Source organism: Aphidius gifuensis, linkage group LG3 (assembly GCF_014905175.1).
Source record: "Aphidius gifuensis isolate YNYX2018 linkage group LG3, ASM1490517v1, whole genome shotgun sequence".
NCBI lineage: Eukaryota > Metazoa > Arthropoda > Insecta > Hymenoptera > Braconidae > Aphidius > Aphidius gifuensis.
The window spans coordinates 10831017-10847111 of NC_057790.1; the positions used below are offsets into that span (position 1 = coordinate 10831017).

General features: G+C 31.2%; 1 protein-coding gene across 5 annotated transcripts; it reads left to right on the forward strand.

The window, feature by feature from the left end:
• The first annotated feature begins 459 nt into the window (after positions 1 to 459).
• Positions 460 to 15597, forward strand: LOC122851925 (calpain-D-like). 5 transcript variants are annotated; one of them, XM_044151433.1, is made up of 10 exons: positions 460 to 760; positions 869 to 1303; positions 1372 to 3184; positions 3374 to 3598; positions 3669 to 4061; positions 4146 to 4484; positions 5518 to 5843; positions 5912 to 6254; positions 6343 to 6521; positions 14059 to 15597. In XM_044151433.1, exons 2-10 carry the CDS (start codon positions 990 to 992, stop codon positions 14237 to 14239), a joined length of 4113 nt encoding a protein of 1370 aa, XP_044007368.1. In that variant the 5' UTR covers positions 460 to 760; positions 869 to 989; the 3' UTR covers positions 14240 to 15597. The 5 variants fall into 5 exon arrangements, with proteins under 5 accessions (XP_044007368.1, XP_044007370.1, XP_044007369.1 ...); XM_044151435.1 differs by having other exon boundaries at positions 874 to 1303; XM_044151434.1 differs by having other exon boundaries at positions 460 to 746.
• The last annotated feature ends 498 nt before the right edge of the window (positions 15598 to 16095 follow it).

Below are 16095 nucleotides of genomic sequence, written 5' to 3' on the forward strand. Positions count from 1 at the left end.
AACATTCAATATCCCTATTACGGACTAAATGAGCTGAAAGAGACTTTATTTTTTGGATGTTCACCCTGAACGGTGTAACCGAAACTAGCGCTCCGGGCCGCAAGCCAAATTTCACATAGAAAAGCTCCACAAACGCCACCATCGGAAAAAAAACGCCCTAATGAGAACATCCTCTGCAGTCCAATTCACAGGGCAAATTTTTTACAATTTAGGGCTTTTTTTTGCCGGTAATGGCGCTTGTCAAATTTTTTTTATATAGATTTCACATACAAAAGCTCTACAAGCGCCACCAGTAGAGGAAAAAAGCTCTAAATTGTAATGCCCTGTGAATTGGACTGCTGAATACGGGCGCTGATGGCGCTTGTAAAAATTTTTTTTATATATATTTTACATACAAAAGCTTCACAAGCGCCGTGAGTGGTGAAAAAAAGCCCTAAATAGTAATGCCCTGTGCAGCCCTGTGAATTGGACTGCTGCTTTAACGTGTCATCTGTCATGTGTGATGTGTATAGTGCCCTAGAGACGTAACAAAATCAATGTCTTTTAATTAATTTTAGACTAATTTTAATTTAGACAACAACTTTTACTTATTTTACCCAGAATTCAATTCAGTTTTCTAAAATTATTCTATTTTATAGAAGCGTTACAATATTCAGTCTGTTACACTTCCTCGTGTTTTAATAAACGCAATATGGCGAAAGTGGATCATAAAATAATAAAGATTGTAAAAATAACAAAGACAGATGGTAAATATTTGCAGGTAACAGGTCGCTTGAAATTTTTTTGTCAACAACACTGATTTTAAATACTCAATCAACAATAACAGCGTTATTCGATCGAGAATAAAAAAAATTTACATAACTTAAAGGGTAGCAGGCAATTAACAAGAAGAGGCCAGGTCCGATTGTTTGAATTTGCGGGACATTAATGTCTGTGACTCTTATGACCGAGTTTGTTTTTGGAGCAATGATTCTCTCCCTTCACAGAGTATGGCCATGCAAGCCATTAATTTACCGCGACAGCGTTGCAAAGTCTGTTCTAACGTTATAATTAACAATGACAATAAGATTAGCGAATCCGCAACATGTCTTAGTCGCTATGAATTTTTTGAAACAATACAACAAAGCGAATCAACAGGCTACAAAGTTGACAGCTGTTCATCATGTCAACCATTATCATCGTCAAGTTCTGATCCACCAACACCTCCACCAAGACAAAGTTCTTCACACAATGGTACAAGATCTAGAGATTCAAATAATATTGTAGTTAACGAGGAAAACTCCAGTTTTATTTCTTTCACTGGGTAAGAATCTTTTTTTTTTTTTATTTTTATTGTCAGCTAATAATATTTTGATAAAAAAATTATTTCAGCATTGAAAATTATAAAAATTCATCTATTAAATATAAAAAGAAATCACGATGTTTATCTTCATCTGATATTTCAACTCTTGATAATTTAAATAATTGTGCAAGAAGGTCACCATCGTTGCCTATACTCGTAACACGCTGGACTTGTATACGTTGTTTGCAAGATAATTGTTGCAGTGCTATGTCAATTTGTACAGCATGTGGTGCAAGTTCCTCAATAGCTCATATAAATGGTAATTTGATTGGTGTTAGGCGTGGAAAAAAATTGAAAGTATTGAAATCTACAAATAAGCATGACATTATAAAGGTCGATTTAGTCACAACAGTTGTATCAGGGATTATCGAGTGTATTTTCAATGTTGATTTTTTGAATCTCGGCTCATCGGCTGTACTAGATAGAGACGAGGGAATGGCACGCTTAAGTAATTTGAGTAGAAAACAAAGCGCTCAGTCAAATCATAATGACTGGACGCTATCAATGACAGACAAACTTGATCCAGCATTGCCGTCATATGGTGATACGCCATCATTAACAGTAGCATCTCAGCGTTCACCAAAACGTCAAAGTCCATCTGTTTACGAACGTGTCAAGTCAAAAGTTAGTAGATCATTGTCAAATGGTTCGGTTATACCAAAAATTAGCGAGCATGGCACGCAACGACCAACGAGTCTCATTGTTGCCGAGTCACTTCCAAATACTGACGATATATCGTGGAGTTGTGACAATTGTACTCTTGATAATTCATCAGATTCGGAAAACTGCCATTCATGTCAAACACAAAGAGGTTCATTACCATGCGATGGTGTTGTTATCAGTGTCCCCACGTGGGAACTACGATCACTAGCACCAGCTGGGCCATTACCATATCGCCGCTCATTCTCAGAGGTTGACGCTACACTTGTCCACTCAACACAAAAAAAATCATTAAATCGCCGAAGTTTGATTGACAATGAACCGTCACCACCAGCAGTACCACCACATTCAGTTGCATTTAATTCAAAACCTAAATACTCATATATTGGCATAGCTGACCCTGTCATTCCACCGCCGTTACCAAAGAAGCAAAATAACAAACCAAGAGCACGCAGTGAATTAACAAGTCCTGTGGAATCATCAAGTGTCAATTGTAACTCATCACTGAAACGCATGTGGACATGTAGAAAATGTTCATATGCTTATAATCCAGTTTGGTCGTCTGTCTGTGATATTTGCAATTCATCAAGAACACCTGCATCATTATTACAACCGAATTTAATAACCGTTACAAAAGATGATCAAGTAAATAGTCAAACGCAACAGATACCATCGACGATTGTTGTGTCGCGTGACAGTGTCAGATATATTCCATTAAAAACCATGCCTACAACATCTGGTGGTAATGGCAGAGATTACAATGATAACATTGCCATCATATCATCGTGGACTTGCAAGAAATGTACATTACTCAATACAGCTACGAAAATGACGTGTGAAGCATGTGGTGGATCAAAACTAAGGAGTATTAGCGATTTAGCTGATCCAACATTGCGGAAAGGTGAGAGTTGGGTTTGTCCGTCATGTACGCTACGCAACCCACTGACATCACAAAGTTGCAAAGCTTGTAAGACACTCGCTGATTTTATGGAGGTGCCAACTGATGATAATCGTGCCATTTTCGGACAGCGAAGTCCAAGCCCCAGATTGTCATCAAGCGGCGTGTTACCGAATAGTATTAAAATGTCAACACCAAGACAAAGTCGAAATTTAATCAAACGAAATGGTGTCAATTCTGTTGACAAGAAAACTTCAAAGTGTAATGAACCAGCTTTTACACAGGTAAATATAACTGCAAATTATTCAAATATTTATTTTATGTCGTTTTAAATAAGAGCTTGGAAAACGAAAAGTGACCCTGCGGGAATCGAACTAGAGTCTTTTGTATTCTTGGAAAACTACCTTGACTACTAGGCACAGGGGTTTCTTACTTTTTCCAAGCTCCATTACCATTTTCATATATATTTTCAGTGGCAATGCAAATTATGTACTTTTGAGAATAAAAGTGGAAATGGAATATGTGAGATGTGCCAAAGTTCAAAAATTCTATCTTGTGATGGAGCAAGACTTAATGAATTTGGTATAAATCCGCTAAGAATACAACGACAAGAAAGTGTCGTTATGGAGAATTTACGGCACAGTGAAGAAAGAGAGGCTTTGGAAAAATGGGAGAGAATTGTTCGTTACTGCAAAGAAGTAAGTTTCATTATTATTAGGAAACTGCAATCTTGACAAGAAATCTAATATTTGTTGACTATTGTTGTAGACAAACGAACCGTTTGTCGATGATTCTTTTCCACCAGCTCCAAAATCTCTGTACTACAATCCAGCTGATACAAAAGATAATCACGTAGTGCAATGGAAAAGACCACACCAAATAAATGTTGATTCAAATGTTGATTCGAAATTGCCATGGGCTGTTTTTAGAACTCCACTACCGTCAGATATATCTCAAGGTGTTTTGGGTAATTGCTGGTTGCTATCGGCTCTTGCTGTACTTGCTGAGAGTGATGAACTTGTTAAACGTGTATTGGTAATGCGTGAAACATGTCCTGAGGGTGCTTATCAAGTTAGATTGTGCAAGGATGGCAAATGGACAACTGTACTTGTTGATGACTTATTGCCTTGTGACAAAAGAGGCCATTTGGTGTATTCACAGGTAGTGTAATTTGTTTTTTTTTTTCAAAAGTGAAAAAATATCTAAAATAATGATATAAGATTAATGTTATAATTTGACTGATAGGCAAAAAGAAAACAACTCTGGGTGCCACTTATTGAAAAAGCAGTTGCGAAAATACATGGACGTTATGAGGCGTTGGTATCAGGACGCGCAATTGAAGGTCTTGCAACTCTAACTGGCGCACCATGTGAAAGTGTACCACTGCAACCATCAGCATTGCCGAGCGAAGACGAACTCGATAAAGATTTAATTTGGGCGCAACTACTATCATCTCGTCAAGCAATGTTTTTGATGGGCGCAAGTTGTGGTGGTGGTAATATGAAAGTTGATGAAGAAGAATATCAACGAAAAGGATTACGACCAAGACACGCATACTCGGTTCTTGATGTGCGAGATGTTCAGGTAATTGCTCGAAATTAATAAATATCAACAAAAAAAAAAACGAATTTCAATATGATCAAAAGACTTCACAAAAAGATGTGATATATCAAGTTTTTTTTACTAATAAAGTGTCAAGTATTCGAAATCGTCACTAATTGTCAGTATATTAATTAAGATGTGATACCAGAAAGACAAGAAGGAAATATATTTTTGACGCATGTAATTCAGTCTGAACTATTGAAAAAATTTTATACTTGACCCCACCTGATGTAAAATATGTCTTGAATACTAAAATTTTATTTGGGGGAAACCAGGTGGAGTCAAGTATAAAATTTTTTCAATAGTTCAGACTCAATTACATGCGTCAAAAATATATTTCCTTCTTGTCTTTCTGATATCACATCTTGACACTTGACACTTTTTTTGTAAAAAAAACTTGGTTTTTTTTTTTTTTGTTGAGATATCACATCTTTTTGTAAAGTCTTTTGATCATATTGAAATTAATAAATCCAGCCTCAAAATTTTTGTTTTGTAACTTTGACACATTTACTAATTTGTTTTGAGTTTGACACATACTTCACAAAAAGTTGTTACCAACGAAACAAAAGAATCTGGACTTATATTTCAAAATTATCAAGAAGGAAAGAGAGAGATATAGCGAGTAAGAAAGTATGAGAGAAAAAAAAATTGATCTGTTTTTTAACGCAAAAACGCAAAGTTGTAAAAATTTATTTAATTATTAAAAATTATATAGGTATACTGATAAATAATTTGGTTTTTGTCTTATAGCAAAGCTTGATATAATGGAATTTTAAATTATAAAAATCATTTATTTTTATCGTCATTTTCATATTTTAGAATAAATTTTTCAAATTATTGAGGGGCGAGGTTACCTCTATTCGGTATATATTAAGGCTCGGTATTGTTTTTGTTTTTTTTTTTTTTCGGTATCTCATGTTTTTTTCTCACACTTGACACGAGGCACTGCCGTGCCACTTGATTTTACCTCATTCATCTTAATATTCTAACGTTATTTAAATAATTTTTTTGTCAGGGAATAAGATTACTAAGATTAAGAAATCCATGGGGCCATTATAGTTGGAAAGGAGATTGGTCAGATGACAGCCCTATATGGACACTGCAGTTACGAGAAATGCTGATGCCACATGGTGCTTCAGACGGTGTCTTTTGGATATCTTTCGATGAAGTTCTCAAGTACTTTGATTGCATTGACATATGTAAAACTCGAGTAGGCTGGAGTGAAGTTAGACTACGGGGAACTTTGCCCCCATTGTCATCCTTAAGGCATTTGTCATGTGTCTTGCTAACTGTTCTTGAACCGACTGAAACAGAATTCACATTGTTTCAAGAAGGCCAAAGGTACTCACATTTTTTTTGTTTTTCTTATGTTTTTAGGATTATTTTCATTCATTTGATAATTTATGTAGAAATTCGGAAAAATCACAACGTTCTCAGCTAGATCTATGCGTTGTTGTTTTTCGTACAAGATCTCCAGCTGCACCTGAAGTTGGGCGCCTTGTTGAACACAGCAAGCGTCAAGTCCGGGGCTTTGTTGGTTGTCACAAAATGCTTGAAAGAGATTTGTACATTGTTGTATGTCTTGCATTTAATCATTGGCATACTGGAATGGAAGATACGTCAAGTTATCCAGAGTATGTATTGGCAATTCACAGTTCAAAGAGGCTGCTAGTTGAACAAATATCGCCACCAGCATTTGTACTTGCTGATGCCATTATTAGCTTAACATTAGCAAAAGGACAAAGACACGAAGCAAGTCAAACAGATTATTTTTCATGCTCATAAAGGATGTATGTTTCAACTGTTTTTGTTTTAGTATATATATTCCTCTTTGTTGTAGGGTCGAGAGGGTATGACTGCGTATTACTTGACCAAGGGATGGGCTGGCTTAGTTGTAATGGTAGAAAATCGTCACGTCAACAAATGGATACACGTGAAATGTGATTGTCATGAAAGCTACAATGTTGTCTCAACAAGAGGACAACTAAGGACCGCTGACAGTGTTCCACCTCTGCATCGGTAAGGCAGCAATATTCAATAGAACTCAACCCTGTCAACTAAGCTATTCAATTGCGTGGAATCACGTGTTTTTTTTTTTTTTTTTTTCATTTTTGTATTTCTATACCCAATAATCTTAATTTTTTTTTTTTAATTACTTTTTACCAATTAAAAGCTTAGTGAAAGAGTCATAATTTAAACGCTCTAAACATGCCTGAGCCATGTGACGTCACGATCCGCGTATCTATCTCAATATGCTTTACAAAAAAGGCCTGATCAGTAGAAGTATGATTTTCGAAGTGATATCACTTTAGAGTCATAATTGTGGCCAAAATGTTTTTGGATGTATAATAGACCGGTTTGAAAAAATTTTTTTTTTTTTTTTTCGCTTTATAGGGCTAAGAGATGACCAACGCCAGTTTTAGAATATCGTAAAGGGATAAGTCCTATCTCTTATACATTAAAAAAATACAGTGCCAACCCCAAGAAAATGAATTTTTCTAAAAATTTTCTTAAAAATTACTGATTAATTTTAAGAAATTTGTTATAATTATTTTAATTTTTTATGGCAAAAACTGCTAAGAAATTAATGAAGATTACTAATTAATTTACTTGGCTACATCGTTTTCTTAGATACATTTGCCATAATTAATAAATTAAAAAGCTATTGGCAAACGTATCTAAGAAAAGGATGAAACTAAATAAATTAATTCGTAATCTGAATTTATTCCTCAGGCATTTGTTATAATAATTTTAATTTGTTATGGCGAAAATTGCGATTTTTATCGAAAAAACTCAATTTTCATAGTATATTTAAAGTAGGGTTATGTTGCCAAAATTATCTATACATGACTGAGAATTTGTGATTTTCACACAAAACCGAACACGTACGACAGTATAGACTTATCTTATATTCTCTGTTAGCATTGAAAAAATAAAATTTTATGTCAAGTAATTCATAAATAATATTTAAATGATTTTAGACGTTTATTCATTTATAATTTATTATTTAAGTTCTACGCCCTTTATTTTAGAATAAAAAAAAAATCATTTCCTATATCAAAAAAAGACGTGAGACACACGACTGTGAGAATTGGCGAATTGCGATTCTCACACAAAACTGACACACGTACGACAGTATACATGTATCTTAAATTTTTTGTTTATAATTTATAATGATGAAATTAACTTTAAAAAAATTCTAATGTGTCTCAAATTATTATAATATTATTTATCTATTATCAAATATAAAATTTTATTTTTCTGATGCGTATTACCCTGGTAAAAATAATCTCTCCGGATTTCTCCGGACTCACTCCGTATTTCTCCGGATTTTCTACGTAATTGAGACTTCCGGAGATATTTACGGAGTAATCTCCAGACTATTTCTATAATATCTCCGGTTTTTTTCCGGAATTTTGACTTAAAAAAACGAACACAAAAAAATGGAAAAATTAATAAAAAAAAGTAGAAATAAAAGTTTACATACGAAAAATAAAAAAGAAATTTTTTCTGAAAAAAAACCGGAGAAAATCCGGAGAAAACCCGAAAAAACTCCGGACTAAAATCTTCGAAAGTCTCAATTGCGTAGAAAGTCCGGAGAAATCCGGAGAAATCTGGAGAGATTATTTCTACCGGGGTACTAACAAAAAATTCAAGATAAATCTATACTGTCGTGTGTGTGTGAATCGCAAATTCTTACAATCGTGTACAAATGATTCTGACAACCTAACCCTACTTTAAATATACTAAGAAAATTGAGTTTTTTCGATGAAAAATTATTTTAAAAGAAATTCTTGTCTGTCTCAAATTATTATAATATTATTTATTAATTTTTGAACATAATATGTTATTTTTTGAATATTTTCCACTATTAAAATCTGACTTGTTTATTCTGCCATTTGTGTGTCGGTTTTGTGCGAAATCAGTGCACAAATTGACTGTCGTATTGGTTTCGTCATTTTTGCTAGGGCTTTTTTGGTTAAAAAAAAGTGATATATTTTTGCAGAGTTTGTCTTGAAGGTAAAGATAATATTTCACTGGAAATATCTTTCACAGACATAGCTTGATACACTGAGAGGTTTTTTTTAGTGCTTAAAAATTTGATTCCGAAGCATCGAAAAATAGTGGATCCTATTGTTGATAATTTCACTCTACATTTAAAAAAAAAATATGTTATTATCGAGGCCAGAATGTTTGCGTGATTTTTGAGAGCGAGTTTATAACGATGGAAACCTAAAGAAAACTTTTTAAAAAATAGAATTAAATTAGATTGTATTTTGAGATGGCATTGTGTGTCCGCTAATCATTGTGTGTGTTGTGAGTTTTTAAAAAGACGTATTTTTTTAGCTTGAAATAATTTTGATTTGATATTCATACTTCAAATATTGCTTGAATTAAAGCTAAAAAAAGTGCTTTAATTGATGCTGAAAATAATACTCACATAAATACATATATTTAAAAACTATCTCACGTATTTAAATATATGTATTCATGTAAGTATTATTTTCAGCATTTATGTTAACATTATTTTCAGCCTTCATTTAAGTACTTTTTTTTTAGCATTAATTTAAGCAATATTTAGAGCATGAATTTCAAATCAAAATTATTCTAATTTCAAAAAAAAAATTAGCGTGTTGCAAGTACGCGCGAGGGAAGTGAAACTTCTTTCAGAGTAGTTGCATGTCATGTTGAATATATCGCTGAATAATAAAATAATAATAATAGTAAAACTGACAATAATATTCAAATATAAATATTATTAGTTAATAATAATTATTAGTATTTATATTTCGAATATTATTATTATAAATTTTATTATTAATATCGTCGCATTAAGGGAAGAAGGCCATAGGTGCCATTTTTGGGAATTTTTTCTTATTAAAAGAAAAAAGGCGTAAGTGCGATTTTATAAATTTTCGGGTTTTTCATCTTAAGGCTTAAAGAAAAAAAAGAAAGAAGGACGTAATAACCTTTGATAAAGGATAAAGGGCGTATGTTCAGGGACTTACGACTTTTTTTCAATTTTCAAAATCATTTTTAATAAAAGATGAAGATTTGTAATTATTTTCATGTTTTTTTTATTTATTTTTTTAAATTATTCATATCTATCAGTAAACAATCAATAATTTAAAAAATCCTGCCATTAAATAAATTTTAAATAAATATGGAAATACGACCTCCATCTATTATCAAAAATTATTTTGATAACGGAAAAAAGGCGTAAATCCTTGGACATACGCCTTTTATCCTTTATCAAAGGTTGTTACGCCCTTTTTCCCTTTTTTTTTTAAGTCTTGAATTGAGATGAAAAACCCGAAAATTTTTAAATTTGCACTTACGGCCTTCATCCTTTAATGCGACGATATAATTGATACTATTGATATTATTACTAATATTATATTGATATTATTGTTAATCATAATATTATTGAAATTATTGTTATTACAATAATATTCATATATAACCATAGTATAATAAAAATAACAATAATTTCAAAAATATCATCGATAATATTAATATTAATATTATCGATTTATAATAATAATAATAAAAATAATAACAATGAGAATCATAATAATATTGACAATAACATTCATTCATAAATATTGATAATTATTAGTATTTATATTTAAAATATTATTGAAATTATTGTTATAATTATCATCATTTATATATATTTATAGTATGAATAATAATAATATTAATAATAGTTTTAATAATATTAATAATAATTCTTCAAACCCGCGAGATAACTATTGCTTAATACGTTTAAATAAATTTTTTCAAAAAATCAATTATTTAAGTATTAAACTCAGTTGAACCGTTTAATAATATTTAAATAATATTTAAATGAAAAAAAAAAAGTCGCACACGCATAGCAGCTGACGCTCCGAGTTTATACGCTATATGTAGTACATGTAGAATGCTTGCCGGCTTCCCTTCTCTCTATGTAATTCTCCCCTCTTTATCCGCTTGTAACCGAGCGTGTGACCAAGCGTAGAGCGTATAACAGAGAGTATAACAGAGCGCGTGACGCTAGCGGGGCCTCGTATTTTGTCGCTACCCTCCGTAAAGAAGTTTCACTTCAAAAAAAATATGTCTGAAAACTCACCACACACACGAGAGATAATTTTGTTAAAGTGAGCACTGATTAATTAGTGTAATTGTTTTTTTTATAAAATAAAATGTCATATTGCTTTAATAGGTTATGTCGTTTAGCCACTACACTACGAAATATTATTATAAACCCTCCTTATACACCTCCATGTTATAAACATATGCTCATCTGTGTGAGTGAGTAAGTTGAACTGAGAACAAGAAGACTAGAAACCAGGAGAGTCAACTATGTACATTGGGAATGGGACAAAATATGTCGTGAAATAAGGCTTGTACATTTGGCCACAGAGAGACGCTTTCGGCGTCTCGCGAACCAAAATTGTTCACAATTGTTGTTGATATTTTAATGCTGATTTGTTCTATTTTACGTATATCAATTTGATATCAAAATACGCCACAAGTTTGTTATCTAAATTTATACAATTAATTGATTGTATGTAATAATTTTTGCTAAAAGAAAGATGTAGCTAAATAAATTATTTCGTAGTCTAAAAAAATTGCTCAACTATTCGCCACAAATATTTTAATTTATTATAGAAAATGTTGCCAAGAAATTAATCTAGACAACATATAAATTTATTTGGCCACATCTTTCCCTTAGATACATTTTCTAATAGCTATTTAATCGATTAATTATGGAAAATATTTTCTAAGAAAAGGATGGAACCAAATAAATAAATTAACAGTCTAAATTAATTCTTCAATTATTTGCCACCAATATTTTGATTTATCATATATAACAATTTATATATGATAAAATAATTGATTTAGCCAAATAATTTAATTTGTAGTCTATATCATATTTTTTATGATAAATAATAATTCTGGTGGCAAGTGATTAAGGAATTAATTTAAATAGACTGTTTATTTATTAAGTATTATATGTATTATATTCAATACATGTGTGCGTGGTTCGTGGGTCGACAACAGCGCTGAAACGGCGTTTTTATAAAGCCTGCCCCTGTGAAAAATTTTACGACGTTTTTGGTCCCATCCAGCCTATCCCCCACTACAGGGAGTTGACTCTCCTGGTCTCTAGTCTTCTTGACTGAGAAGGGCTGCCAATACTGTGCGACGAATCTGCCTTCAATCAGTGTTGGGTAGGTAAGATACCTCGGTATCTTACATGTGTAAGATACCATGTAAGATATCGTATCTTACATCATCGGTTTCATACATCGAGGTATCTTACATTGCGTTCCCAGCGCCTTCTACGAATAAAAGTGGAACCTTCGTGCTACAATTTTTTTTTATTAGATAAATACATGTAATTCATTTATTAAATAAATAAAAATTCCAAAAACAAGCAGTAGCTAAGGAAAAGATGTAGCTAAGGAATTAATGTTGCTTAAAAAAGAATTTCTTTGGCAACTGTAATTCCTTAGCTCCATCTTTTCCTTAGCTACTATTTTTCTTTGGGATTTTTATTTATTTAAAAAATTAGTTATTTAAAATTAAAGCAACATTAATTCCTTAAGACATAATTTTTTGGCAACATTAATTTCTTAGCTACATCTTTTTCTTAGCTACTGCTTTTCCTTGGACATTTTAGTTTATTTAATAAATAAAATTACATGCATTTTTAAATAAATAAAAATCCCAAGGAAAAATAGTAGCTAAGGAAAAGATGGAGCTAAGGAATTACAGTTGCCAAAGAAATTTTTTTTTAAGCAACATTAATTCCTTAGCTACATCTTTCCCTTAGCTACTGCTTTTTCTTGGACATTTCCATCTTTTAAAAATAAAATGACATGTATATTATTTATTTACTAAATAGAAAATGTCCGAGGAAAAGCAGTAGCTAAGGAAAGGATGGAGCTAAGAAATTAATGTTGCCAAAAAATTATGTTTCAAGCAACATTAATTCCTTCAAACTGGTTTTCCTTGATATTATATATATTTATATAACAAATAAATTACATGTACCAATATATATCGAGCAATAAGAACTAATTGTCGAGTCGACAGCAGTCGACAGTCAATAAGAATGTTCAAAATGGCGTCAGAGGTATCTTACAGTTTCTTACAGTATCTTACAGTATCTTATTGTAAGTGTATGAAACCTCAAAAATCGACCATTTACCCATCACAGCCTTCAATGCATGAAGAATAGATTTATAAATGAAAAAAAAATTATTTTTTCGGGGTTGGTATTGCATTTCTCATAATGTAAAATAGATAGGACATTCTCCCCTTCACAACACTCTAAAACCGGCGTTGGATATCCCTTAAAAAAGTGTTTAAATTTTTGTTAAAAAAAATGTCAAAATTTTTGTTTAAGGTTGCTTCCAAGTCCCATCGCCGTACCAATATTTATGCCACGAAGGGCCCGTATATTAATAACGCTATTTTTTATTCCCGTGTCCTGAAATTTTTGTGGCGCCGCTGATGAAAAAACCAAGTTCTTTAGTAGTATGTGTGTGCGCGGCAACACACTAGCAAACAAAGTTTACGTCGTACGCCAAAACCATGCTTGTGTTCATGTCAGTGTGCCGCGCATCTAGCAAAATTTAGAAGTTTAAAAGTTAAATATTTATTAAAAGAAAAAGAAGAAAAAATTGAAATAATTATCAAAATTTTGTCTTGTCCAGGGCTACAATCTGATAGTAAATGTACAGTTTTGAATCAACACAAAAAAAAGTTATTTGTAAAAACATGAGGTAACGCGTATACCTTGTGTGTTAAAGTTGTCAACTTTGACAGTAAATATCTCGAAAAAAGCAAACAAGAAAAAATTCAAAAAAATTCACAATATAGATAATTATTTCATTTAGAAAATAAGCCAAAAAAATCGAAAGTCTATCAATAATTCAGATATTCGGAATCAACCTTAAAAGTATGCCAAATTTATTATTAGAAAATAAATTTAAAATAATGTTGTAAATCCGTAACACCATCTACCAAATTTCAAACCGTATTTTATTATGAATCCATCTTTTTTTTTCAATTTATTTTGTTGTTTTATTTCATTTAGTTTATTAATGCTCACTCTAACAAAAACCCTCCCAGAACTATCAAATGTTTATTCTATTTTTTCAAAAAAATTACTAGGTTGCCATAGTCATTAAAAACAGCGAGAAACTTGGGCAAACATTCTGGCCTCATTAACAACATATAATAAAATTATATTACTTTTTTGTAAATGACAAAAGATATTTTCCAACGGAGTACACAATCAGAGTGCGTGCGCCTGAATAGCTGATTATGACGTCACACCAATAGCAACATGGTCAAGATATTTTAATTTTTTGATGACCTTTGTAGCTTAATTATTAATTAATTGTAAGGTTAAAAAAAAAATTTCATTTCAGAAAATTTTTATTTCAACTACTTTATGAAATTATGAAATTAAATTTTTTTTTTAAATTTTGCATCAACACAATTGAATCAAATTTTATTAATTGAATTGATTTTCTTCATTTTTTTTTGTTTTGCACAGACAAGTTATCATTGTGTTGACACAATTAGAAGGTAGCGGTGGTTTTTCGATTGCCCATCGACTCACTCATCGTCTAGCTAACAGCGGAAATTTACACGATTGGGGCCCATCGGATACTCAACATTATCCACTAATCGATACTCAAGTTGAGGGTTTGCATAGCCCACGATTAATTACTTAATTGAAAGAATGGAAAAATTAGAATTTCTTAATCAACTGTCAAAAATAAATCAAATTACAGTAAGGTTGTAACTAGAAAAATTTTTTTTTTAGTTAATTAAAACAATCTATGAGAACTTTCAGCCATCAAAACATAGTTAAGTATGAAAAGCACTGAAAAAATTGCTTAAATACACTAACAAACTAATATATATATAAATTAAAAAAAAATATCGATGGATAAATAAATCACTTGAAGAAACGAAACAAAAAAAATATCTTCTATAAATTGAAACAGAAAATCGATAAATCTAACAAACTTGCAATGTAAAAAAAAAAAAATGCAATTATTTTCTCAACGTAATATTTAAGTAGCAATCGAATGAACGACGACGAAAAGAAGTAAGAAATGTATTGCGACATGGATGTTCAATATTTGAAAGCAAATTTTTATAATGTAGCATTTTTTTTCTTTCTTTTTTCTTCGAAAATCGATTTTTTTCCGCTGAATCTTATTCAATTAATTTTTTTTTGGTTTAAATTTTAACTGAATCTTGTAAACAGTTCACAATGGTAGTTTGCTTAAAAATTTATTATTCGATCAATAATTCTCTTTAATGTGCTACTACAATACACCAAAGATATTTTTTTCACAATACTTGATAGTGTACCGTTTTGTTAGTCTACATTACTAATATGCAAATTCAAAGTTATTAACTATGGAAACATAACCATATTATTTATTATACAACAATCAAATTGTTCATGCATTAAAATTTTTTTATTTATCAAGTTTTTAAGCATTTTGTACTTCAATTAGTATGAATTTTGAAGAATATACAATATTGAAAATGATTATCGACCTTTATATTTTAAAAAAATATCTCAAAAACAGAAGGACTGAAAAAAAACGATACGCCAGCTAATTTATTGCTTTTAACACATGACTTCCAATAATATTGAGCAATTTTTAAGTTTAGATAGAAAATGCTAATTTCCTCACTTGATTGTCATTGTTTATTACGGATACATGTTTTTGGTGTTAATTGCATAATCGAAAATGTATCGATACGATAATACTTGATAATTGTGTTCAACGTTTTTCTATTTTTTCCATTTGGAAACGTTTTGGTACTGAGATGAAAATTTTCTTTAAACTGATCAAGAATTAAAGAAGTAATTCTCGCAGAATGTGGTATAGATGTTAATATAATATAACGTAGATATGATTTAAAAAATTCATTTATATAATAAATTGCTACTTATAAGCTATAATTAGATATAAGAAAAATAAGTCCACTCGGGATCATCGAGAGGAGCTATGAGCTCAAAAAATTGTATGCTGCAATATACTGTATTAAAACAGATGTTAAAGAATAATGAATGTCGATTTTTAGTTTTATTGAAAAAAAACTTATTGTAAGTGACAACTATGTGTATGACAAGTGAACTTCTTTCGCAGTTGTTGTGTTTATCGAGTTCATATTGGATGTTACCATTGAAATCCAGGGTACCATTCCTTGTTGGAGTTATCCCTTGTGCCAGTACCAATAACATGGAAATGTGATTGATAGAAAATAGAAATACACGAGCGTCGTAAAAACATGGCGAGTAAAACGGTTCTCAACCTTTTTCTTAAGATCGTAAGTAAAGTTAAACATAAAAACATAATTAATAAATGTATATATTTCATAGGTGGCGAAACGTAGTTTCTATAGAGTTTCTTCCCACGTTTTTTTTCCCATTGTATTGAGATTGTATTGACGGACTATAAACCTACCTATTTTATAGTATTTGCGGACTCTCAGCCGACGTCGAATTTCTCCCCAAAGACACTATATATATTTTTTTTTTTTAAACTATTTGTTCAGAGCTTGG

Excerpts from the sequence above, each read along its gene's own strand:
- LOC122851925 (XM_044151432.1), top strand. The coding sequence starts at position 990 with ATGGCCATGCAAGCCATTAATTTACCGCGACAGCGTTGCAAAGTCTGT. Across the intron at positions 3,185-3,373 it reads ATGAACCAGCTTTTACACAG|TGGCAATGCAAATTATGTAC; the intron begins GTAAATATAACT and ends ATATATTTTCAG. Across the intron at positions 3,599-3,668 it reads TTGTTCGTTACTGCAAAGAA|ACAAACGAACCGTTTGTCGA; the intron begins GTAAGTTTCATT and ends CTATTGTTGTAG.